Raw genomic sequence first — 25,621 nt, 5'->3', positions numbered from 1 at the left:
GCAAGGTAAGTGAGTCTCAAGAGGAGGAGTTCCTATGAAAACCCGGCCTGGTGGGGTGGAATAGGCAGGGTGACTGTTGCAGCGCCTCTGTTGTTCCTAAGTGTGAACAACGGCCATGGTGCTACAACATTCGTAATTTCGGAACTGGTTTGTAAGTACGGGGGGGGGGGGGCTAAGTTGTGACTTCGAACAGTTGCTAAGTGAACTGTCGTAATGTGTGGATTACTTTTTCCTTGAGTTTTCTTTTGGTAATACCAGGAATTAACAATGATGGAAACTTATTAAACTGTGACTTAATACAAGATTCTAATTCATTATTAATACCTGATATTTTACTGAGAATTTTTAAATTTTCTGCTTAAGTAAATCTTCTTGAAATTAAGTTATCATCTTCTTCACCAAAGAGCCACTTTGAAAAATAAGAAATATATACAATTCTCAGCTATGGGATTTTTTTGTAAGGATCTCTGCACAATTGGATAATAGATTTTGTGGTAGTAAAGAGACATTTTTATTTTGTGCCTGTTGTTCAATCTGAGTTTCCAGTGTGTAATGCTGGTGATTGTGAAAGATATCTAGTTACAGTTATATTTCTCAGTGCTTCTGTTCTATGATACGTTGTTCCACATTAGATGACCATTACATTTTGAAATATTTCCCTGTTGGAATATTCCCACAAGTACAATTTTTAAATCTTTTTAATTTTTAAATCCTGGAATTGATTTTACTGTCCAGATGTTTTTTAATATTGGGAACTGTTGAAAAATAGCACAATACTGTTCTAATCTAATTCAGACTCCACAATGTGATTCTGCTGGATAGGGTTTATATACTTAGTGCTGTCTTGCTACTGGCAAGTATTTAAAAAATCAAAAGGGTAACATTCGCAGGTACCTGCAGGTTTCAGAGACCAACTGAATTTTTTTTTTAAAGGTAATGGGTGTTTGCAATAATAGTACTCTTATCATCCTTGAGTTGCACAGCACAAAACATAAAGATTAATAACAGAAATTGATGTATAGCATGAGAGTATCTTAGTAGTTGCCCTTTTTCATTTTGTTGTTATAATAGTATATGTTTTTTACTCTTTCATGCTTCATTTTTATAATAGGGGATGGAGTGCTAGATCTCTCTACAAAGAAAACAAGCTTGGAACAGTCACAGTATGATGGGTCATGTTCTGAAAATTCATTGTCTGGGTAAGCATAATAAGCATTATTCTGCTTTATTTTAAAGGGAGTAGGTGGAAGTAAGACAAACGTGAAGATTTATTTTGTAATTGACTTATATAAAATGTATGTTGATAGATTTGACTCTTCTTCTTTGCTTATGCCAGGGTTTCACTCATAATTGTATGTTTGTGTATAACTCATATAATTCATTTTGTGTTTTTCACTTTTTTCTGTTAAAGAAAAGTTATCAGAACAATCACCAAACTTTAGTTCATGTTCCTAAAAATAAAATAAAATGCTTATGTACATAATGCAATTAGGATTAATTAAGTAATAGAATCAAATCTATCTGATATGAATTTAAACCATTGGAAAAAGAAAAATATTTTACATTTTAATAGATTTTGGATGTTAGAAGAAAATTAAAGGAACTACAATTTTAGTACCCCAAAAAGAGAGTGCTCTTGCATTTTTATTTTACTATGGTATGTGATGTCATGCTACCAAGATACCATTTATAAATGGTTAATATGCTGTTGTAATAAATATTTACTGAAATTACATTGAAGTAACATGTTATAATTCTGACATCTTTCCAGTCATAACAGTCACTTATCATTTGTGTAATAGAGTTATTCCTTTGGAAAAAAAAAACCCAGAAAAACTGCTTGAATTACATATCTTTCTTTCTATCTCCCTGTCCCCTTACTAGTCACACACATTTCTAACTTTACTAGAAATTAGAAGTAGTTTTAGGACTTTTAATTGCATTTTTACAAAAACTGGATATGTTAAGGTTCTTTTTAATAGTTATAAACAACGTTTCTATAAGGGGTTGACTCTTTTATTACTTGTTTAGCGGTAACGTCACGTTTCTACTAACAAAATTCCTTTAGGATGGGGACATTCAGTGGATGTTAGATTGTGAAAAAAGAAGTTTTAAGTGTTACTCTGCGAGCATTTGTCAAAAGGGAATTGAAAACAGATGACAAAGTTACCAAATCCTGAGCTAGGATTTAAAGTTCTTGGAAGGGCTGCTCTAGAAGCTGGGCTATCATTTTCTCACATGGTCCTACCAGAACTCTAACATTTGCTATGGTAATCAATAGCTACCACAACTCAAAGCCTTAAAAGTGTCAGAAGCAGTGATGTTACCTAAGCAAGGAGTATAATAAAGGAGTGGACCCTTCCCTTCCATAGCTGTGTGAGAGTCTCTCATGCATCAGTTCACCATCGTTTCATTCCATCCATCCAGGAGACTCCACAGAAACAGAGAGGACTTTGTGGAAAGAAGTGCTGAGTTTGCAGATGGTTTGCTCTCAAAAGCCTTGAAAGACGTTCAGTCTGGAGCACTGGACATTAATAAAGCAGGCATCCTTTATGGCATACCTCAAAAAACTTTACTTCTCCACTTAGAAGCCTTACCAGCAGGAAACCCTGCACTCTTTAAAAACAAAACTCGAGATTTCAAGGACATCTGTTCTTACAAGGACAGTCCAGAGCCCTGTGCCGTGCTGCAAAAAGTAGCCTTGTGGGCAAAAGCTCAAGCAGAGTGCACAGAAAAAAATAAACTTAGTCTACTTGAAACCTCAGAATTAAGATTCCCAACAGCTTCCAATTACCTCCACCAATTAACTTTGCAAAGAATGGTCACTCAATTTAAAGAAAAAAATGAAAGTGTACAATATGAAATGTCAGCTCCAGCTGTGCAATTAAAAATTCCTCAGCTGAGGATGAGTGCTGTTCCCAAACAGCATGAGAATGCTGGACTTCTGGATGTCATGTACCATGTTTCCAAAACCTCATCAGTCTTAGAAGGATCAGCTCTTCAAAAACTGAAAACTATATTCCCCAAACAGAGCAAAGTGGAATGTTCTGCATCTGTAACTCCTTCAAGTCTGGACACCTATTTTCTGCATGGGGACCTCTCTCCTTTGTGTCTTAATACTAAGAACGGCATTGTTGATGGCACCTCCGAATCCACAGAAGACGGCTTAGACCGTAAGGATAATAAACAACCAAGGAAAAAACGTGGTCGCTACCGGCAATATGATCATGAAATAATGGAGGAAGCTATTTCAATGGTAATGAGCGGGAAAATGAGCGTTTCCAAAGCACAAGGGATCTATGGGGTACCTCACAGCACTTTAGAATACAAAGTTAAAGAGAGATCTGGAACTCTGAAGACACCTCCGAAGAAGAAGCTCCGATTACCAGACACTGGGATGTTTAATATCACTGATTCAGGGACTGGCACCTGCAAAAACAGCAGCAAGCCTATGTAGTTAATTTGTTAGAAACTGTGTGTGTGTGTGTGTGTGTATGTGTGTGTGTGTGAGTGTGTGAGTGTGTGAGTGTGCAGGTGTAAGCATATATGCAGGAGAAACATGTTCACTTAGAAGAAATGAAATTTTGCAGTTCAGAAACCACATACATGCCTTTTTGAAGAATAATTTTATTCAGGGTTTTCACTGTGGACAATATGATAGAATTGATCACAATTGTGATAGTTTGTATTTAATATAATCCTTGTACAAATAAGTGAAAAGGATTCAGGTTTTATTTAGTTGTCAGCATAAAATGTTGGGAACTTCTATTTGTCATGTGAAATATTACTTTTTACTGGTGAAGATTGACCCTAGCTAAGTAATCCATCCTATTAAGGAAATACATGATTTGTGCTTTTAGGGCATTTATCCTCTCAAAATATTTTCAGAAGTTGCTCGCAACTGAAAATAAGCAAATCAAGAGAAGAGGACAGTTCTAGTTTCTTACTGTGGAAACTGATATGAAGTATTAGTTAAAACCAGACATTGGAAAAGAAAGTACATTAGAGCATAACATTGGATATAAAGTAAATATTTCATTTTTAAAAGCGTGTTAGCAACAAAACTGGTTTATTAAAATGTTATTGTTGGTTTAGCAAGAAATTGGTGTTTACAAAATATATGCTTGTAAAAACTGACAAATTTAGTTGTAGCTATAGAATAACTATGAAATGAGATGGAATACTAAAGGCATACATAAAATGGTTTTCCTTTAGTATGGAAAATAAGCTAACATAAGGGTTGAAGAGAAAAGTTGGAATGCATATTAGAGCATGTTTCATAATGTGCACAGAATGAGCTTGAAAATGGTTATATTGATTTAAGCGTACTGGTAGTTAGTTGGTTTTATGACTACTTACATTTATTTAAGGATTGTTTAACACTCCTATTGAAAAACCTCACAATAACAGTAACGTTTTCGCTGCTGTGACATTTCAAACCTTTTTCAGTTTATCAAAATGAATATCAGGTTTTCATTTTGGTGGGCCGACACATCATTATTTTGCTAATAACCAAATCTTGCAGTTCAGGGTCTTGATAGAATTACCGATTTAAAAAACAGTAAAAACTGTTTTGAACTTTCAGTACTAGAAATTCTTTGTATATTTACTATTTGGAAGCTGGATTTTATTTATTTTATAATATAAGAACTGTCTTTTGAGGAGATATATATACATAATATAATATAATATAATATAATATAATATAATATAATATAATATAATATAATATAATATAATAATATAATAATATAATATAATATAATATAATATAATATAATATAATATAATATACCTCAGAGGACAGTTCTTTATATTACAGTTTTTGAATGATCTTCAGATAACTCATAATTGGAAATGATCCTTCTCACAGAAAAAATCCAGTAGGGTTCACAAAGAAATGTGCTCACCTTACAAATGTGCTAACAGTCCTCTGAGCTTCAAGGGGATTAAAAAGTTTGCATGCTTTTCTTGTATTCCTAGGCAATTGCACTACTTACTAAAATTATATAAGCTCTGGCATTTGTGTTATCTTTATCAAATATCTATCAGGGTGGGAATTCAAAAACTTGCAATTACTTACTGATTGATCAATTGATTGATTGAGTGATTGATTGATTGATCATACGCCTCAATGCATCTTTAGTTAGGGAGCAAAGGGAGGAGTAAATTTCTCTGGAGCTCTACAGCAGTTTCACTGTGTGTAAGCAATTGCTTACTAGAAGGACCATACTCATTTGATTTTATATATTACATAACTTTATAATTTCCTACCATTTCTGCATATGAATGAAGACATCAATTTTTCATTGAAAAAATTAGATTTTTATGGGGAAAATTAATATTTCCAAAATTGTTATTTTTCCCATATATGGATGACTGAATATGTTTCACTCACACTTAATATAAGAGTTCATTATTTAAATTCTGTGAATTGTACTGTCTATAGTATATTCACATTTGATACTTTTTGAAGATGTCATTCAATTTGGTAATTTCAGAGTAGACTAGGAAGAGATTTGACCCCTAATAAATTGGGGTTACTTACAACACAACCATGTAATCAGTTCATTGAGAATTTATATGATCTGTGCTGAATTTTCTTCAGCTCAACTGCATGGGAAACAAGCTAAAAAATTAAAAGTCATACCACAGATGAGATTAACATTTGTCAAAGTCATCCTTAATTTTAAAGAACTAAGCCATATGTTCATCAGGATTAAGATTATTCATTAATAATATATTTCCCCAATAGAAAACAAGATTTCAGGTTTATTTGGAGGACTGCTAGGACCTATGGTTCATTGCTTGATGTGTGGACTTGGGATACAGAGCTTTTACATCCAACCTTCTGTTACAACTCCCCCCGGCTTATTTCTGAAGGTTATGAGATAAGGATAGGATGAGCAGGGAAGGAAGAAGAATACACCCATTCAAGACTGGGACTTGTTTGTCCCCAGCCTGTTTTTTAAATGTTTTAGACAATATTAAATTCATGTCTATATCAAAGACAAATTGCAGTACTCTTTTAATATCATTTAAATGGTGGCCTGACCAAAAAGTAACAGGATTCATAAAATCAGGGATCATTTTGCTATTGACTTTAACTGTGGTAGTTTTGTATGTAATGTTATAATTAATTTTCAGCGTTTTCGTACTTGTATTTATTTTTGGCCAGAAATAGTATATTAAAATATTTTTTGATAGTTTGTAGATAATGTTCAACCTGTAAGTTTTAAAAAGAAATGTTAATTATTTGTAATGAATAGGCTGAACCTTTGATTATACAACTGAGGAAAGGCAGGGAAATACATAAACTCCCCCCTCATCCGCCCCATTATATCCATTCAAAAGGCTATTTAAATTATAATTTTAAACTACTTTTCAAATTCAGTTACCAGTCACTACTTAGAAATTGACAAGTTTCTGAAAATTCATATTTCAGTAGACTTTTAAATGAAGATGAAAGCAGGCCTTCTTGCTTTCTACTTATTTGAATGTTTCTCAAGTATTTTATATTAAAAAGAAAAAAACAGTGCCTCTGTTTTTAGAACTACTGCTCAGTAAATTAAACCATTTCTGGTAGCTAATGACTATTTTATATTAAATTAAATTGTATAATAACTTTAGTGAGACTGATTTTTTTAGTTGTTTACAGTACAAATATTTGTATTTGTGTTTTGTTTTTATTTTAAATTGCAGTATTTTCATTGTTGCAGTAATTTAGTAAAACTCTGTGGCTGCCTTGATTTTTGACAGATTTTGTTAATAACTGATATCTAGGCAATTAGTTCTATTTATGCATAAATCAATTGCACTATAATTCATGAATTATTTATTACAATATTTTCTAATGAATTCCATGTATTTGTCTTGTGTTGTACATGTACTGTAATTCTGTTTCCTCTTTGTGTTGTTGTATTTCCAGATCTGATTGTATGAATTTATTAATGTGTTTCTATGTTGTAATTTTTAGTAAAGCACTTCAATGCTTTTGCACATAAATTTACAACACTAATGTGTGATTGATTTGTCATTCAGTAAAAGGAAAATTCTTCATGTTGGCTTACTTGATTTACTCTATGAGCCTAATTTTATTGGTAAAATGGCAGTGCAGACTGAACCATAAAGTAAGACACATTAGATACCAGGAAAGATACTTAATAGATAAAGTGCTGCTTTTTTGCACAGCCACATATTTCTTTGTGCAGTAAGACCTCGTGATTGTGCCCTTGGTTTGTTAAGTTTAAGGAATTGAATTGTAGCATTATAACTAATGCTAATGCTATAATTAATGCTAAATTATGTTCATAAATTTTCATTTGCAGACTGCATAGTTCAATTGAGCCTCAGTTTCCAGGACTTCAGAATTGTGTGACTTTTATGGTACAAAATATGTTAATAAACACATTCTATTTAATCATGTTACAATTTTTCTATTATCATATACGAGAGGAAAAGATTACAAAGTTTAAATTGTTGGTACATATATACCATAGTATATGCATGTCTATTAAATGTGTGCACTGAGGATCAGCAAGTAAACCTTAATAAAGATTGTGAAGGGACAGATTACTGAAGAGATATCACTTTCCATACTAAAAGCTTGCATACTGTGTGAACAGGGCTAAACATACATATAGTTATACATGCAGAGTTAAGAGCAAGATTTATCATTTTTGCTTACAGTATAGTTACCAAATAGTTTCATCAGCCCTGCTTTGCAGAACTCTTTATGGTCAATACTTCCATTGCAAAGAAACTTCCATACTTTGTAGATGGAGTTGCCCTTGGAAGGATCACATCATTCAGCCATCTAATGCCTATTAATTCTCAGATTACCAGTGACTTGTCAACCAAATGGGTAGAAGCCTGAGATAATTTAGCTGGAGATAATGGATATTTAATATGCTTTTACATAGATTTCCAAAGACATGTTATTGATGTTGCATCATATTAATTGGTTTCTTCAGAAAGGCAGGAATCAAAACAGTCATTTCTTAAACTGGTTAGACAGGAAACCTGATATATTACTATCATATGGTTGTAATTTTGGAGTAGATTTCACTTTATTGCTGGGATAGTGTGTCATGTTCAGAGTTTGGTGATCTGTTTGAAATACATTACTTTTCTGAAACAGAATTGTATATTAATACATTTAAAAGTATTGATAGACATTAATATTTGAGGCTGCATTATGCAATTTCCCCCCTTAAATCACTATTTACTTTTTGTTGTGAACAATTAACTTTTCAGTTTGAATTAATGACTTGGTAAGTAGTAACAATTTTTAATATTTTGTAGTTGGAATATTTCAAGCAGTAGGTGTTGTAGGTGAATTCTTAGTTATATCTTACTTCACTGAATAATTCTAGAGGAAGACACATATTTATACACATAGTGGGGTGTGTGTGTGTGTGTGTGTGTGTGTGTATAATCACTGTGTGTATATAGTTTTTTATAAACTAAAATATATACAGATAAATATATATCTGCCATCTGAAAGCCATTATAATAATTAATAAAATAGAGCTCTGTATATAGTTTAGTTTACAAGAAAAGTATCCATTATATATTGCAGTTTGTTAACCTTGTCCCTCAAGGTCCTAGGAAGTCCACTTGGGTTAAATTCTAATTATACACAAGAGAAAGACAAGGAAATAAATTTGTGGCAAAGACTTAAAAAGAAATGATTCTCTGAGAAGATAGCTTACTTTCAATTAAAAAGAAATTGATCAAGTTAAGCACGTAGGTAGATCAAGTTAAGCACATTTTTATTTTCATTAATGTAATAAGAGAATTAAATATACTAATTTGCTTAATTATATACTTGCCCTCTAAAATAAATTCATAAAAAGGAATTGGTTTTTATTCCATTGGACCTTTCATAGAAAAGCTTCAAATGACATTTAATTTGTATATGTACTCCTCCGTAATCCTAAATATCATTATTAAAAAATAAGGGGCTGCTCAACAAACTGTCAGTCTCCTCCATAAATATGACACTTAAGTACAAAAATTGTGCCTTGCACATATGATGTCATTTCCGTGCTGGGTATATGTGTAGTCCAAAATGTATTTTTAAGATACATGGGACTTCTTATTTTAAAGTGGAATTTATACAGAAGACATCTGAGTCCTTGCTGATTTCAATATAATTTGTGTATGATTAAAATATAGTTAGGATCACAACCATAATTTCTTTATTTAAATGTTGAATAAAAAAAATATTTCTTTAATTGCTCTTAAAATAGTAAACAGGATGCTACTGAATGCATTACATGGAAAAACACATCTTGCTAAATCTTTTTGTTAAGTTTTTTTCCCCTTTTCTTTTACAATGTGTTTACAAAATGCATTGAGTGTAAGTGTAACATTTTTATAAATAGAACATTTTTATAAGCTTTGAATGATACCATATTTTCATTAGGTTTTATCATATGTTCCATATTTAATTGTAATTTACTTTTTGTTTCGATCTGCTTTATGTTTTCAGTTCAAGTACAGCTGCTGGTGCAAAACTAGAGGAAACAACTAAATTGGAAAGAGGAAACTCTACTCTAAACAAGGTGTTGGCTTCCTTATGTTCATATCATTGGCATCAGACTTTAGCCATGTTGAAATTTTTCATCCAAGAATCATGTTATTCAGGTTGCAGTAGTCAACTATCTTACCCTAAATATTCTGAGAGAGAGGAAGATGAGGTTCATATTCCAGGCTTCAGTTGTGATGACAACGTGCTGATGAAAAGGTGCCGTTCACAAAATGTAAGACCAGATAAGGATTGTTTGACATGCCACTCAATGACCCCAGACTTTGTTAACACAGTGATGAACAAAGAAAATTCTTTGCTTTGCCATCCTCATGGGTGTTGTCCCAAACAGCTACAACTGTGTAAAATCTATTCTACCTGGGCAGATTTGTATACATACCTCTTTTCAAGAGGGCAAAAAATTAATAAGGGTAGCCAAGGGCGCAGCCCTTCACCACCTCCATTGTCTCCTGTGGAAGCTGATGGGTACAATTCTCTGAAGGAATTAGCTGAAGATAACAGACCTGAAAAAACCTGTAACCAGCCTCCTTCACTGTTTCCCGCTGAACTAGAGAAAGATCAAATATATCTTGCAGAAGTGCCCAATAACCTGCAGGAAGGCATTGTAAGTGTGAATCAAGAAAATAGCCTTACAATTTCTGATAAGCTTGAAAAGGTTGAAAATGCTGATGTGTTTCAGGATTTAATGGATCGAATCAATGAGAAGTTGAAATCAATAGAAACTACTGATACAGAAATATTGGGAAAATTACTTAAGAGTGATGGGAGAATAGAAGCCGATTCTAAATTACGGAACTTCATTACATCTCTCTTGCATGATGCTAAGGCCAATGATTATAATTTTACAGAATTACTGAATCAACATGATAAGCAAGTGGAAAATAAAATTATACAAACAAGATTTCGTAAACGACAAGAAACTTTGTTTGCAATGCATAGTTTTCCCAATTCATGTCTATTTAGACGAAAGTCTTTGCAAATCAAAAGAGAGTTGGCTAGCTTTGATGAAACTTTCTTAAGAAAGAAGGCAATCTCACAGAGAAAAGTTAAAAAATATACAAAAAATGACAAATACAATACATTAAAACAGCTTGATTTACAAGGCTATGAAAATAAAGATGGGACATATTCTTCTAAGTCGAAGCTTTTGCCACTAGATCAAGAAGAAACTATAGAACTACCTCTCATCAGCTCAGAAATTAATTCTGATTTTGTAACATTTGCAGCAAATAGCTCTACAATCTCTCAAACAGTTTTGGCTAAAACACAATGTGGAATTGAACTACATGTGGATCCAGCTGGTGTGAAAGGAAATTATGATAGAGGCCTGGAAAGAACCAGACATAACATTTTCTCTCCTAGATGGTGCTCTTTGTATGTAGCAAACAATTTTTTATTAAGGAAAAACAAAAAATCAAAATCTGCTGCTAGCATAGAAGGGGATAAAATTCTCAAAGATTTTCAAGCTAAGTCATGTAGCAATGAAAATATAAATAAGATTATGCAGAAAACCAATCTACATGTTGTTGTAAAGCGTTTGGAAGATACAATGAATATGGCTCAAAAGGCCACAGAGCCCATGTGTAATGGTTATAAAATATTGGGCAAAATGAAAGACCTTCAAAATTCTGATGCCAACAGTAAATCTAAAAGTGGCCTTATTAGCATGAGTGAAACTGGAAGTAAGGGACAACATGTGTTACCACAGAGTCATTTAACAGGTAGAAGTAGCAACAAAAATGATTTTGTGCCCAAAAAAGAAAATGTATCTTGTGAAGAAGAATATGAAAGACTTTTGAAACCCTCAATTTCCCAAGGAAATTCTCATTTGGGGGATAATTCATCAACATTGAATTACACTAGCCCTATAAAACTTATGTTCCTTTCCAAGATTAATAGCAGTGAAGGAGTCAAGTACACACTAAATGATTCATCCAAATTAAACATAGATCTTTATTCCCTTCAGGAGAAAACAAATAAGCTGTTGGGAAAACAGTTGGAGGCAAAGGATTCTGATGAAAAAGCATCTGTTGATAAATGCAGCTATAACGAAAATACAGATAAAAATAAAATAAGAACTGGTTTTCCTACAACAGTTGCCACTGTAACCAATCCTAAGCCTAAGGAAGAACCTGTGGAACAAGGCAACACTGGATCCTCCCTGAAAAGAAAACCTGGGAGACCCAAAAAAATTGGTCCTCAGGTTGTAAAACAAATTAAACGTCCGATTGGACGACCTCCCAAACCAAAAGCTGATGTGAGTAATAATGGTAGTCATAGGAAGGACTCCATTGGTGTTGCAAAAAATGCCAACTGTAACATGGAATGCCTAGAGGAAGAGAACATTTACAAAAATATTACAGTGACTGTTGTTTTTGGAAGGTCTCGAAGGATTAAGAGGTGTGTTTCAGAAGGTAACCTAAATATAGTTAAAACTGCACCAGAACCTCGCAGCTACTGCAGTGTTGTATGTGACCCTGATCAAATAACACTGAGCTCAGATGCCAGGAACAACTTGCCAAAATCTAAAATTATGCAATATTCTACAACAGAAAAGGCATCTAAATGTGGCTATGAGGATGTTAGACCACTAGAAAGCAGCCCTGTTCTACCATCTCATTGCAGCAATATCAGACCAAACCAAAAGCCTTTAAATATAATTAGAAAACCTGGTAGGCCAGCAAAAGTAAAAATATCTGGCATATCAGTGACTGTTAATCAGATTTCATCTCAGGAAAGAAAAGTGTGTGTCAACAGCTGCCTGCCTCCCTTAGAGCAAGAAGCTGTGTCAGAAAGAAATGAACCATCTAAGAAGGATGCTAAGCAATGCAATAAAAGATATGATTTTAAAAACCTTCGCAATGATGAAGCAGGGAATTTTTCACCCAAGATTATCATTGCTTCAAAAAGGTCTGAAACTCATTTGAGACACTCTCTTAGAAGACCATCATTGCCTTTTGTACATTCATTAGCATCTTCTAGCTCATTTTCTTGTAAACGTGCCTTTTTGCATAAACCGTGTAAACCCTGCTTGAAAAATGGTAAAGATCACAAAGTAAAGCATTCAAAAATGCCACCCAAACATACCTCAATAAGTACAAGGGCAGACAATGCAAAAAGTAGTTCTGAGAATAGTAAATCCAGATCCGTCGGTGAAATGACTTTGGATCCCATAATTTCATCCAATTCCCTTAGATGGTGGGATCCTTCTATTTCTAATGATTCTTTGTTAAAAGAACTAAACAGTAGATATGACCAGATAACTAAGACTTGGTTGCATGTGAATGGAGAAGAATATGAGAAATGGCCATATAATGGAACATGTCATATTGAACAAGATAGTAGCATTGAAGTATCAAATCCTTTGGACTCCTGCATTTTGGAACTGGAAAATTCACCTATAAGAATGCTTTTCCAGAAAAAATGCAGTATAGATGATCTATGTGCATGGTTTATGCAAACAACAGAAACACAATCACTATCACTAGTCAGAAAAGCAAATGCTCGTGATCCTTTTGAAGTAATTAGTACAAGGCAGTTCAAAATGGGAACAAAACAATATGATTGTAATACTAGTCCTTTGAGAAAGCACTTTAAAAAATTTGCACTGTCCACACCTTCAAAATCAACAGGAAAATTGCAGCTTCTACATAAAATTGTCAGATCTCAAGTCTTAAGCAAGGAGCATAGTTTCACCTTAGCTAAATTGAGAACTAAATTTGAGAACTTGCAACACGATCGATGGCGACAAGTGAAAAAACTGTATAATCATGGAACATCTGACTGGAAATCAAAAAAGAAAAACTTGCGATTCTTCTGCCAAAGTCAGTGGTTGACTAATTCAAGTAGGAAACTTAACAAAATATGTACAAGCCTTGAGAATGACCCAGTAGAAACTCAACAAACAACTTTGTTGGAATCTTACAGAATCACTTCAGCAACTGGAAATGAAATCAGAGATGCATTTATTCAACAAGATGCACAATTGTCTGACCTCAGCACAAAGTGTGACTCAGTCTCAAACTGTAGGCCAAGTAGTAAATCCATGTACAGCAATCAGCAAAGTATTGGACAAGCACATGCCCCTAATGAATGTAATGAAAGTGCATGGAGAGAGCAAACTTTTAAGGATTGTCGAATATTTTCGAAGAAAATTAATCCAGTGGATAAACAGCATGTGTTTAATAAGAACTTTGCCATCTGTACTTCAGAATCTATGGAACATTGCAGCAGCCACATCTACTCCCCAGAAAACAATGGTTGTCCTTTGAGGTCCCCCTCTGTTCAGCAGAGCATGGCTGATAATGGTGAAAGGAACAGAGGGGCTTCTAACAGAAGCAGGCATTCCAGCTTGCTCACTGAAGTCAAGAAGTCAAGCAAACGTGCCGCTTTTCAGGATGGCCCAATGGAGACCCCTAAAAAAATGAAGAAGACACAATGCAAGTTCACTGAGCTGAACAGAAAGAAAAGGAATAAGAAGCTGTTATGTAGTACTGGCCAAATATCAAACTGTTACCCAAAATACCACCTGGGTAAGTTTCTTTCATCTCCCTCTCATCCCTTGACAAAATTCTATTAACTTTACATGCGCATGAAATAATTCAAGAAAAAGCTAAATATAGGAAAATAAATTTAACAAAACCAGGGCAACAGTCTAAAACTTCCCATTGCTGATCACACAGCTTAAATAGTGTTTTCAAAAGATTTTCTGTTCATTTTTATGAATACTGCATTCTGAATAGAGTCCATAAAAGTTGTGCCAGAAAAGTTTAATACATCTGAATGGGTGTCATTCACCCCAAAGGATTATTTGAGGGGGTAGAGTAGGCTTCCTTTCTGCCTCAATTGTCTGGAGGGGGGGGGTGAGACAATTGATTATTCCAATAGCCAGTATTATGCAAAAATTATATATTTTATTATTTAATTCATAATAATTGTTAATGTATTACCAAGTTCTCCATTCTGCTGATCAGGGAAAGACTATACCACAAGGCTGAAACATATTTCTTATTGAATTGCATATTCCTTATATTTTTGGCCTATAATTTAAAAAGAGGGAAAGAAATACAGTAGGCTAAGTGCCACATTGACTGACTTGGTGATATGTGTAGATGGGATGGAAATTCATTAAAAAAAATATGGAAAGCAAACTTTAAAAACATTACATTATGCCCAACTGGGGAAAGGACTAGTTGTTTTGCAATAAAATTTGCATCTAGTAGTGATTAAATAGAAAGTAGAATGTTCTGTCCTGTGTTTCGCTTAATGATGCTGTTAAATAAAACAATTTAAAACAGCAGTGCAAAATATCAGGTTGCTTTTGCCCTCCAGAAATAGAAGAAAAGAAATGCTGTATGGCAAGGGTCCCCAACCCCTGGGCTGTGGCCCGCTACCGGGCTTTGGCCTGTTGGGAATAGGACCCCGTGACTGGCTGGCTGGAGCGCATGTGTGCGTGCGCAAGCATAGCTCAACTTGTACAAGCAGCAGGCACTCGTGCATATGCACACCAGCCTGCTGTTTGCACAAGTTGAGCTGTGCACGCCGGCCTGCCACTCATGCAATAGTGCACGTGTTTGCGTACACACTGGCCTGTCATTTACATGGCCCAGTACTCCTCTCCCCACCCCACCCCAGGTCCACCAAGCTGCAAAGGTTGGGAATCACTGCTGTATGGAGTTGATTGCCTTTTCTTTTTCTTTTCAGAAGAGCAGCAGTATTGTTTAAGCATGCAGGGTTATTAGAGGAGAGGGATATTTCAATTTGGACTCTGTCCTTCAAATACCTTAAATTCAAATCCAACTCAGGATCCCCTGTCAGAACATGGAATGCCCATGGATTTATTTCTAATGTGTACAAAGAGCTCTCTCATGACTGTCTACTTTTTTCAAGGCTAGGATTGTTAGATTGCCACCCAAAGATGATGCCTCTTTCATTGATACCCCTGAAATTTCAACAGGATTCCAGCTGCATCTGGGCCCCATTGTATAGCCCGTTCCCCCACTTCAGCAAAAGGAAGTGGGGGGACAAGAGACCAGCAGACGCCCATGTAACTGCTACTCTGCTGCCTATATACTCTAAAATGAAAGGAGAGACAAGAACGACCTGGCCAATTTAGCCTTCACAGCTGTCAAACAAAGACAGCACCTCTTAAAAACAGATAAAAAGGTAGTTTAAGACAATACGGCTTGGCAGTGCTTCAGATTTGCTCTCCCAGAGGTTTAGATCTTGCAACTTTGGGAGACTGAGTGCTAGGCAGTGCACAAACCTCTAATAGTCATGCATCTTTCAAACAAACCAACCCTGATAACTTTTTCATAGCTTTTCATTGTTTATTTCAGTTTTTTGTTATGTTATTTTCTCTGTTGTTCAAAGTTTCCAGTACATAAGCATTTACAGAAAATATACCAACACTTAGTGGACAATTCCAAAACCATGATAACCCTGCATTCATTTTCTTTCAAAGCTGTTATAGTTGCATTATTAAGAGTTCATTTTCCTCTTCCAACAAATCACGAGGAAATGTCCACACTTCAGGGCAGTCTGTACAATGGATTCTTCAATCACAAGTGTAAGTAATTGCATGAATGTAGCACATAAGAATGTGGTCCAAATAAGACACTTCAGGCATTACCATATGGAATCCTCCTACCAAATTTTCCATATGTACAGTATTTCAAGCAAGAGAGTTCATTCTTCCATGTAGTATTTCAAAGCACTGGTGGATTATTTCTCAGGAATACTTTTGTTTTTCACACCTTTTTGCTTCCAGAGATTAACAACCACAGGCATAAGCCCTTTTTATTATTATTAGCAACCTAGAATGTCATTGCATCTTAAATAAATAAGATGGACCTTGTACATGGCAGATCATAAGAAAGTTCCACTGAGTTCAATAAAACAGTTAACTATGTATAATAAGAAGGAATCTCTGGATTTCAGTGGCTTCCTATCCAGCATCCTTGAACATTGCACACTGGGAAAAGAACCCCGAGAAATGGCATGCGGCAAAGAAGAGACTGAGGGGTTTTTTAAGTGGGTTTTTAATAAAAATTTTTTAGGGGTTCGGGGGGGACCAGAGTGGGTTTGGGGGGTAATCCATCTGGGTCAAGACCGGGCCCTGCGAGGGGCTGTGGCAATAGGGACACAGGGTCGGATGTTAGGGAGGGGGCCGGGGCTCGACTTAGGGAGGGCTGTTCTATCAGTACTGTGAGAGGGAGGGGCAGATATGGCAGAAGCAGGGGGCCATATGTTCAGGGAGTGCACACTCGCTATCTTCGAGCGATTGCGCACTCCGGTCCCCAATGCTTTTCTCGTTCCCCAGGTTGTTCAGATCCTCAGGGCCCGAGCCTCCGGCTGATGTTGTACAACACTAGGTCCATGGTAAATAAAGCCCCCCTCATTTACAATCTTATTCAGGAGGGGGGTGCAGACCTGGTGGGTATTACGGAGTCCTGGCTGGGCTTGGAAGGGGGGGGGTGCCCCTTGTTGAAGTGTGCCCGCCAGGTTTCCGGGCATTCCATCAGCCAAGGGCTCAGGGAAGGGGTGGGGGGATGGTGGTTATTATTAATGAAAGTCTATGTCTGAGGGAGGCCACTGTTCCTCAGATAGCCGGATGAGAGTCCCTCCTTGTGAAGAGGGGGTCAGGGGGTGCAGGTGGGCCTGCTGATTGTGTATCTGGCTCCCTGCTATGCAACCGCGGCCCTACCCGAGCTGCCTGATGTAATAGCCAGGGTGGCGGTTGATACCCCCAGGCTTATGGTTATGGGGAATTTCAACCTGCCATCGGTCGGTGAAACGTCTATGGTGGCTCGGGAGTTCATGGCTTCCATGATGGCCTTGGACCTGACCCAGTTAGTTCATGGCCCCCCACACACGGGGGGACACACTCTGGATCTGATTTTTATCTCTGGTCAGTGGCAGAATGATCTAGAAATAGGGGACTTAGTCACCGAGCCCTTATCATGGTCTGATCATTCACTCCTCCAACTGGACTTTCAAACCGCTAACCCTCGCCGCAGGGAGACGGAACCGGTTAGATGGTTCCGTCTCAGGTGCCTGATGGACCCGGATAGGTTCCTGATGGAGCTTGGGCCAATCCCTGAGGCTCTGGCTCATAACTCGACTGAAGAACTAGTGGCGGCCTGGGAGAGGGCGGCCTCTGGGGCTTTGGATCACGTTGTGCCTTTGCGACCTCTGACCCGGCGCCATTCTCAATTGGCTCCTTGGTTCTCCGAGGAACTGAGAGAGGTGAAGCGCTGGAAAAGATGCCTAGAGAGCGGTTGGAGGGCCAGCCGTTCCGAATCCGACCGAACACTGGTAAGGTCCTATATTAAGACCTACCTAGTGGCAATAAAAGCGGCAAAATGTAATTATTTTTCCGCTCTTATTGTGTCATCAGATAATCGCCCAGCCACCCTGTTTAGGGTGACCCACTCCCTCCTCAACCTGGGAGCGCGGGAAGACCCCTTGCAGGGCAGGGTTGAGGATTTTGTGCAATATCTGCATGACAAAATTGCTCAGATTCGGGAGGGTCTGGACTCCGACTGGGTAGATCCGGATGGGATGATGGAGGTGGGTCTTGAGAATGTTAGCTGGGAGGAGTTTGACCTTGTGACTCCTGAGGACGTGGACAGGGTTCTGGGTAGGTTGAACGCGGTCCCATGCCCCTCCTGGTTGGTGCTGGCTTCCCGGGAGGTTACACGAGGCTGGCTCCAGGGGATTGTCAACGCTTCTCTGAGTGAGGGTTTCTTTCCCGCCGCCTTGAAAGAGGCGGTGGTGAGGCCCCTCCTCAAGAAGCCTTCTCTAGACCTGGCTGTTTTAGCAAACTATCATCCAGCCTCCAACCTTCGCTTCATGGTGAAGGATGTGGAGAGTGTGGTGGCGCGACAGCTTCCCCAGTACCTGGATGAAGCGGACTATCTAGATCTGTTCCAGTCGGGCTTCAGGCCTGGGTATAGCACGGAAACGGCATTGGTCACATTGGTTGATGATCTCTGGAGGGCTCGGGACAGGGGTTGTTCCTCTGTCCTGTTCCTATTAGATCTCAGTGGCTTTTGATACCATCGACCATGGTATCATGCTGTGTCGGTTGGAGAGGTTGGGGTGGGGGGCACCGTGTTACGGTGGTTCTCCTTCGTTTCTGACCATATGCAGTCTGTGTTGACAGGGGGGCAGAGGTCGACCCCGAGGTGCCTAGTTTGTGGGGTGCTGCAGGGGTCGGTCCTCTCACCTCTCCTGTTCAACATTTATGTGAAGCCGCTGGGTGAGATCATCCGTGGCTTCGGAGTGGATTTCCATCAGTACGCTGATGACACTCAGCTGTACATTTCCACCCCGGGCCACCCCAATGATGCCCTTGAAGTGATGACCCGGTGCCTGGAGGCCATATGGATCTGGATGAGGAGAAACAAGCTCAGGCTCAACCCCTCCAAGACCGAGTGGCTGTGGTTTCCGGCGTCCCGTCATAGTCAGTTGGTTCCATCACTGACTATAGGGGGTAAGACCTTGGCCCCCTCAGAGAGGGTTCACAACTTGGGTGTCCTCCTGGACTCTTAGCTGTCTTTAGAAGATTATCTGACGGCTGTGGCCAGGGGGGCTTTTTATCAGGTCCGCCTGATCCACCAGTTGCGCCCCTTTCTGGACCGGGACGCCTTGTGCACGGTTACTCACGCCCTCATCACTTCCCGTCTGGACTACTGTAACACTCTCTACATGGGGCTCCCCTTGAAGAGCACCCGGAGGCTCCAGCTGGTCCAGAATGCGGCCGCGCAGGTGATTATGGGGGCGACTCGGTGCGCCCATGTAACACCATTCCTGCGCGAGCTGCACTGGTTCCCAGTGGTCTTCCAGGTGCGATTCAAGGTGTTGGGCGCCACCTTTAAAGCGCTCCATGGCATAGGACCTGGATATTTACGAGACCGCCTTCTGCCTCCGATAGCTTCCCACCAACCAGTACGCTCCCACAGAGAGGGTCTCCTCAGGTTGCCGTCGGTTAGACAGTGTGGACTGGCGACCCCCAGGGGGAGAGCCTTCACTGTGGGAGCACCTGCCCTCTGGAACGAGCTGCCCCCGGAGATTCGTCGGATTTCCGACCTCCGTACCTTCCACCGCACCCTTAAAACCCTATTATTCCATCAAGCAGGGCTGGCCTAAAATATTATTTTAATGGGTTACTGTGTTTTAGATGATTGGCCAAACTATCTAATAATTTTAAATTGTTTTTAACTTTTATATTGCTGGTTTTTATCTTGGCTGTACACCGCCCTGAGTCCCTTTGGGAGAAGGGTGGTATAAAAATTTGATAAATAAATAAATAAATAAAAGATGCAAAAGGAGAGACGCCAACTTGAATATGCTGTCAGTGGGAACAGCCTCTCCTGCCCTGCAGAAGGAAAGTGGGTCTTGAACCAAGTGTATCAGTGCTGACTTTCAGCATTGAGTCCTGGGTTCTACATCTCTCTTTCCCTCTCTAAACATCTCTATAACTTGTAATTTGAAGAGCATCACTATAGTTGCAGTTAGAGCTTCCAATGAAGGACAAAATGACCTTGCTCCTAAAGCATTCTTTTTAAGGAAGTCCCCATGACTTTTGCAAACCAATTCTTCATTCCATGAGGCACTGCAGTGCTTATCTTCTAGGAGTTTTATAGTCTTCTCCCCTCCAAAACTGTTTTTCCAAATTTTCTTATAAATTAAAAATGGTAACTTAAGTGGCCCTAAATTGCTGGTGGCAAGTCCCTTTAGATTTCCTGTCTTCCAGCACCCTCGCTAGTTCTCAGCTTCATGAGCAATTTTAGCAATTTATGACACTATTTGTATTTCCAAGTTCTTACAGCTGCCCAGTCTTGAGGGCTTGCTGCTGCTCTCTACTCAGTGTTTAGTGGAAAAGTATAAAATTTAACTGTATGATCAGGGTATGATTCACCACTATTCCTTCCGGGATGGGGTTTTCATTGGAAAATAAATGAAATGAATTCACAATGTACAGTACTGATTGCAACCTTTGTGTTTCTGAAAAAGAATGACCTGTGGTTATGGACATACAACGAAATAGTTCTATAAGGTACAATAATCATTTCTTTTTACCTAGTTTCTCCTACTGAGTTTATATTAGGTCATCTGACATCAAGCTTTTCTGTCAATATTTATTATACTGCCTTGGGAGCTTACTTAAAAGTCCACTGCTATTTTAGACCCATTTACACCACTGTCTTGCTCCAGTTTTCCAGCCCAGATGTCTGCTTGAGAGCAGTAGCCCCCTTCTGTTCTTCAGCAAATGTTATTTAGAAATACAGGTAGTTCTTGACTTACAATGGAATGGAACCTGTCCATCATGAATTTTATTGTGGTGCTTGTTAAACAAATCACTGTAGTTAAGTGAACGCTGTGTGTGTTTTTGCCAGAAAACGGAAGTAAATGCCAGCTTTCATAAAACCCAGGCCACATAGTGGCAGGCAACAGCCATAACTGCAGCCTGGTTGTTGAGTTTGGTCATGTGACCATGGAGGAGGCTGACTGTTGGAACTTCAAATCCAGGTCATAAGTAGCCTCCAGATAGATCCTTTGTAGAATGGTTGCTAAGTAACTGGTTATAAATTCAGGACTATCTGTATACCTATTAGTGCTTATTCTAAAGATAATGTGTGATCAGTAATCCATGGCTTGCTGACTTGATTGGCTCTTGGGAAAAATGTATGGGAAAAATCCAGGAGAAATCCAAAAAAACATCTCAGGAGAAGGCAAGAAAGGTCATAATATATACTATTTCTATTTCACTGCTTATTCATCCACTTTGAAGTGATTTTCTAGAATACTTCATCCATTTTTATTTTATCACTTTGGATTACTGTCCAAATGTGACAAACTTATTACACATCCCAAATTCATTTAAAAAGCATAAAACCAAAAGCAGAGCTTGAGAAAATTTTGTTTCTTCAATCTCTCCATTATGAATAACTATCCAACTGCACTTTTGCTTTCCTCTTGCTACTTTTACCCAGCAGTTGTCCTCTCTTGTGATTGTGAAGTTTCTTTGAAAACCTGAGATTATGGATTATCCAGACAACACAGTGCCGTAGTAAATCTTTGAAAGAAAAAGGCTAGAACTTAAGAACCAAGTATGAAAATAAAGAGTTAGCATATAGTTCACTTAATACTGAAAACAATTCCTCTTTGTGAGAACAGACCTGTGGCAGAATTTACACCCTTGTGTATTCAGGCATACTCTTACATTAGGCAAACGCATATGCCTAATATCTGCCTCTTTGCTTGCACCAGCAACATAGCATCCCTTACACATATATGTACACAAATGCACACCATTCATATTAGTTGGTATTTTCTTTCTGTCTCATTCTGTTTCATCATTTGAAAAGAGAGAGCAGGAATTTTCAGATGGTCTTGGACAAAATCTAAAATAGTTAGATTTTGATATTTTGTAGAATTGAAAGATTTTTCAAAAACCTTCAGATATCTAAAATTAAATGCTGATTAATATTCTGCCACTGTAAGAGAAGATGAAAAAAATGTTCTAAACATATTCCTGAATATGAAATGAAATGCAGAATATTATTGTAATATTCACTGACAATTTGTTATGTAAATTATTTTAAAACTATGAGAATTTATAAAAGGCAAACATGCATGGGGAAACAGCTATATAATACTTTTTGTTTCTCAACAAATTATTGCTTTTTAAGAAGTAAAACAATAGTTATGTTCTGCTGGAAGTCAACATGAAATCAGGATACTTAGGGGAACACGAAAAGGAATAAAAAATAAATAAAAATAGGAGTCCTAACTCTGCAATTGAAGTCTTGCCCTTTAATCGTTGGATGTGATTTCCCATTTTGACTTCTTTTTTTTTACCCCAGACACCTATAGTAGGTTATACTTGTTGTAAGCTTGTTTTTTATGCCAAGAAAAATATGAATGAAGCATTAAACTGTTGGTCAGTGAAATCCTTTTTGAGTACAGATTGGAACTGGACCAGGTTTCTTCATTGAGAGTTTCTGAATCAAAGGTTTGGCCCTCACACGGAGTTCCAGTCAGAACGTTCCAGGGCTTTCAGATTTGATGGGAGCATTGATCTATATGCATTATATCTCTCAATACCCTCCATTTTTCTTCATCCAATGCTGTGTTTTTTGGTGTTGTCCAACGTAATGAGTTCTTAAGCAGTATTGAGTCACCTTACTGAGTTTCTAGCTTAACCTTGGCTTTATGGTTTTGAAGCCTTCTTTCACGCTGGAGTAAACGTCTCCCTTTCAGCAGACATAGTTTAGCTTTATTTGCATTTTTTTGGTGGATTCTTTCTAGAACTGGTAACCTAAACATCATATTTTGGAAGCAATCTTAAAAGCTTCTGAGACATTGCATGCTTTTCAGGGGTGTCAAACTGGCGGCCCATGGGCCAGATGCATCACACAAGGCCACGCCTACTCCCAGCTCCGCAAAGGGAAAAACATTGCAAAAGGCATTGCAAAAGGCATTGGAAGGCAGGGCTGAGGATTTCGGACAATATCTGTATGACAAAATCGCTCAGATCCGGGGGGATTTGGATTCTAACTGGGTAGTTTCGGGCAGGATGACGAGGAACAGTCTTGAGAATGTTATCTGGGAAGAGTTTGACTCTGTGACTCCGGATGACGTGGACAGGATCTTGGGGAGACTCAGTGCAGCCACATGTTTATTGGACCTGTGTCCCTCCTAGTTAGTATTGACTTCCCGGGAGGTTACATGAGGCTGGCTCCAGGGAATTATTAACACTTCGTTGAGTGAGGGTTACTTCCCCACTGCCTTGAAAGAGGCGGTGGTGAGGCTTCTCCTCAAAAAGCCCTCCCTGGACCCGGCAGTATTGGCCAACTACTGTCCTGTCTCCAACCTTCACTTCGTGGCGAAGGTTGTTGAGAGTGTGGTCGTGTGACAGTTTCCGCAATTCCTGGAGGAAACATCTTATCTAGATCCATTCCAGTCGGGTTTCAGGCCTGGGCACAGCACGGAAATGGCATTGGTCGCGTTGGTAGATGATCTCTGGAGGGCTCAGGACAGGGGTTGCTCCTCTGTTCTAGCCCTGTTAGACCTCTCAGCGGCTTTTGATACCATCGACCATGGTATCATGCTGCACCGGTTGGAAGAGTTGGGGATGGGGGGCACCGTGTTACGGTGGTTCTCCTCCTTTCTCTCCGACCGGTCGCAGTTTGTGTTGGCAGGGGGGCAGAGGTCGACCTCGAGGCCTCTCATTTGTGGAGTGCCTCAGGGGTCGGTCCTCTCACCCCTTTTGTTCAACATTTATGTGAAGCTGCTGGGTGAGATCATCTATGGCTTTGGGGTGAAGTACCACCAGTACGCTGATGACACCCAGCTGTACATCTCCACCCCAGGCCACCCCAACGATGCCCTTGAAGTGATGTCTCAGTGCCTGGAGGCTGTGCGGATCTGGATGGGGAAGAACAGGCTCAAGCTCAACCCTTCCAAGACTGAGTGGCTGTGGTTCCCGGCATCCCGATATAGTCAGCTGACTCCATCGCTGACTATTGTGGGCGAGTCTTTGGCCCCCTCGGAGAGGGTGCACAATCTGGGAGTCCTCCTGGATACGCAGCTGTCCTTGGAGGAACATCTGACGGCTGTAGCCAGGGAGACCTTTTGTCAGGTTCGCCTGATTCGCCAGTTGCGACCCTTTCTTGATCGGGATTCCATGTGCACAGTCACTCATGCCCTCGTCACCTCTCACCTGGATTACTGCAATGCTCTCTACATGGGGTTCCCCTTGAAGAGCACTCGGAGGCTCCAACTGGTCCAGAATGCGGCCATGCAGGTAATTACGGGAGCTGCATGGTACTCCCACATAACACCGCTCCTGCGCGAGCTGCACTGGCTCCCAGTGGTCTTCCAAGTGCGCTTCAAGGTGTTGGTTACCACCTTTAAAGCGCTCCATGGCATAGGACCTAGTTATCTTCAAGACCGCCTGCTGCTACCGACAACCTCCCATCGACCAGTGCGCTCCCACAGAGAGGGCCTCCTCAGGGTGCCATCAGCCAAACAATGTAGGCTGGTGACCCCCAGGGGGAGGGCCTTCTCTGTGGGGGCACCTACCCTATGGAACCAGCTGCCCCCAGAGATAAGGAGAATCCAAGACCTCGGTGCCTTCCGCCGTGCCCTTAAAACTTACTTTTTTCAGCAAGCCGGGCTGGCTTAACATATTTTTAAATATTTTAATTAGTTTGTCTTTTTAAACTGGGCCAAATTAATATATATTTTTTTAATTGTTTTTAATGTTTGTATTGTATGTTTTTATTTGGCTGTACACCGCCCTGAGTCTGAGAAGGTGCGGTATATAAATTTGAAATAAATAAAAATAAATAAAAATGTCATATGATGGCAACGTGATGCCGCAAGTTTGAACCCGTGGTTTAGATCAGGGGTCTCCAACCTTGACAACTTTAAGCCTGGAGGACTTCAACTCCCAGAATTCTGGGAGTTGAAGTCCGCCAGGCTTAAAATTGCCAAGGTTGGAGACCCCTGGTTTAGATCATATATCTATGGCTTTTGTCTTCCCATTCCATTTGCTGCTGTTCCAAACTCCCAGAGAACCACTGGTGGCTACTTCACAAGGACCCTTTCAAACATCGCTGGGATATAGTGCTAAGAGTATGTCCTACTAACAGAAGTAGAGTTGGTTGTCTGAATTGATTAAAAGAAGTGCTTCAAAATGGAACAGCATATATGAAAAACATTTTTAAAACTTTTCAAACCAGCCATAGCTTTCTGCAGGCTCATGCAGTTGTTTGAAAGCTGCTCTATCTTAGCAGTTGTGTCCCTGCCCATCTAACTTGCTACACTAGGGCAAACATTCAGTGCTTTTCAGTATTCAAATCAGTCCTGACCCATTTTGATCAGGCCTCATCTGCCTGGTCCATTTGTCAACAATTGAATGTATCTACCCCCTTGACATTAACATTGAAAAATCCTCACCATCTTCTCTAGTAAAACAAGGCCAGCCAAGTCAAAGCCTTCCTCTTTACCACAAGCTCCCTATCTTCAGACACTCACTGAACATCAACAGCAGAA

General features: G+C 39.0%; 3 protein-coding genes across 3 annotated transcripts in view; all 3 read left to right on the top strand.

The window, feature by feature from the left end:
• LOC139320274 (ligand-dependent nuclear receptor corepressor-like protein) overlaps positions 1 to 3,485 on the top strand; it is a 134,169-nt gene extending 130,684 nt beyond the window's left edge. The window contains exons 6-7 of the mRNA XM_070948514.1: positions 1,112 to 1,199; positions 2,428 to 3,485. Coding sequence (XP_070804615.1) covers positions 1,112 to 1,199; positions 2,428 to 3,457 — 1,118 coding nt within the window. The 3' untranslated portion in view covers positions 3,458 to 3,485. The remainder of the gene's footprint in view (positions 1 to 1,111; positions 1,200 to 2,427) is intronic.
• A 6,318-nt stretch (positions 3,486 to 9,803) lies between these two features.
• On the top strand, positions 9,804 to 10,860 carry LOC139320704 (uncharacterized). Its single transcript, XM_070949139.1, has 2 exons — positions 9,804 to 10,766; positions 10,852 to 10,860. The coding sequence occupies exons 1-2, from the start codon at positions 9,804 to 9,806 to the stop codon at positions 10,858 to 10,860; spliced, it is 972 nt and encodes a 323-aa protein (XP_070805240.1).
• A 242-nt stretch (positions 10,861 to 11,102) lies between these two features.
• On the top strand, positions 11,103 to 20,349 carry LOC139320703 (uncharacterized). Its single transcript, XM_070949138.1, has 5 exons — positions 11,103 to 13,398; positions 16,875 to 16,933; positions 17,468 to 17,869; positions 18,594 to 18,649; positions 20,313 to 20,349. The coding sequence occupies exons 1-5, from the start codon at positions 11,103 to 11,105 to the stop codon at positions 20,347 to 20,349; spliced, it is 2,850 nt and encodes a 949-aa protein (XP_070805239.1).
• The last annotated feature ends 5,272 nt before the right edge of the window (positions 20,350 to 25,621 follow it).

This window comes from Pituophis catenifer, unplaced genomic scaffold (assembly GCF_029215685.1).
Source record: "Pituophis catenifer annectens isolate HBS135680 unplaced genomic scaffold, rPitCat1.0.hap2 SCAF_8, whole genome shotgun sequence".
Classification (NCBI taxonomy): domain Eukaryota; kingdom Metazoa; phylum Chordata; class Lepidosauria; order Squamata; family Colubridae; genus Pituophis; species Pituophis catenifer.
This window is presented reverse-complemented; position numbering and strand designations above follow the sequence as displayed.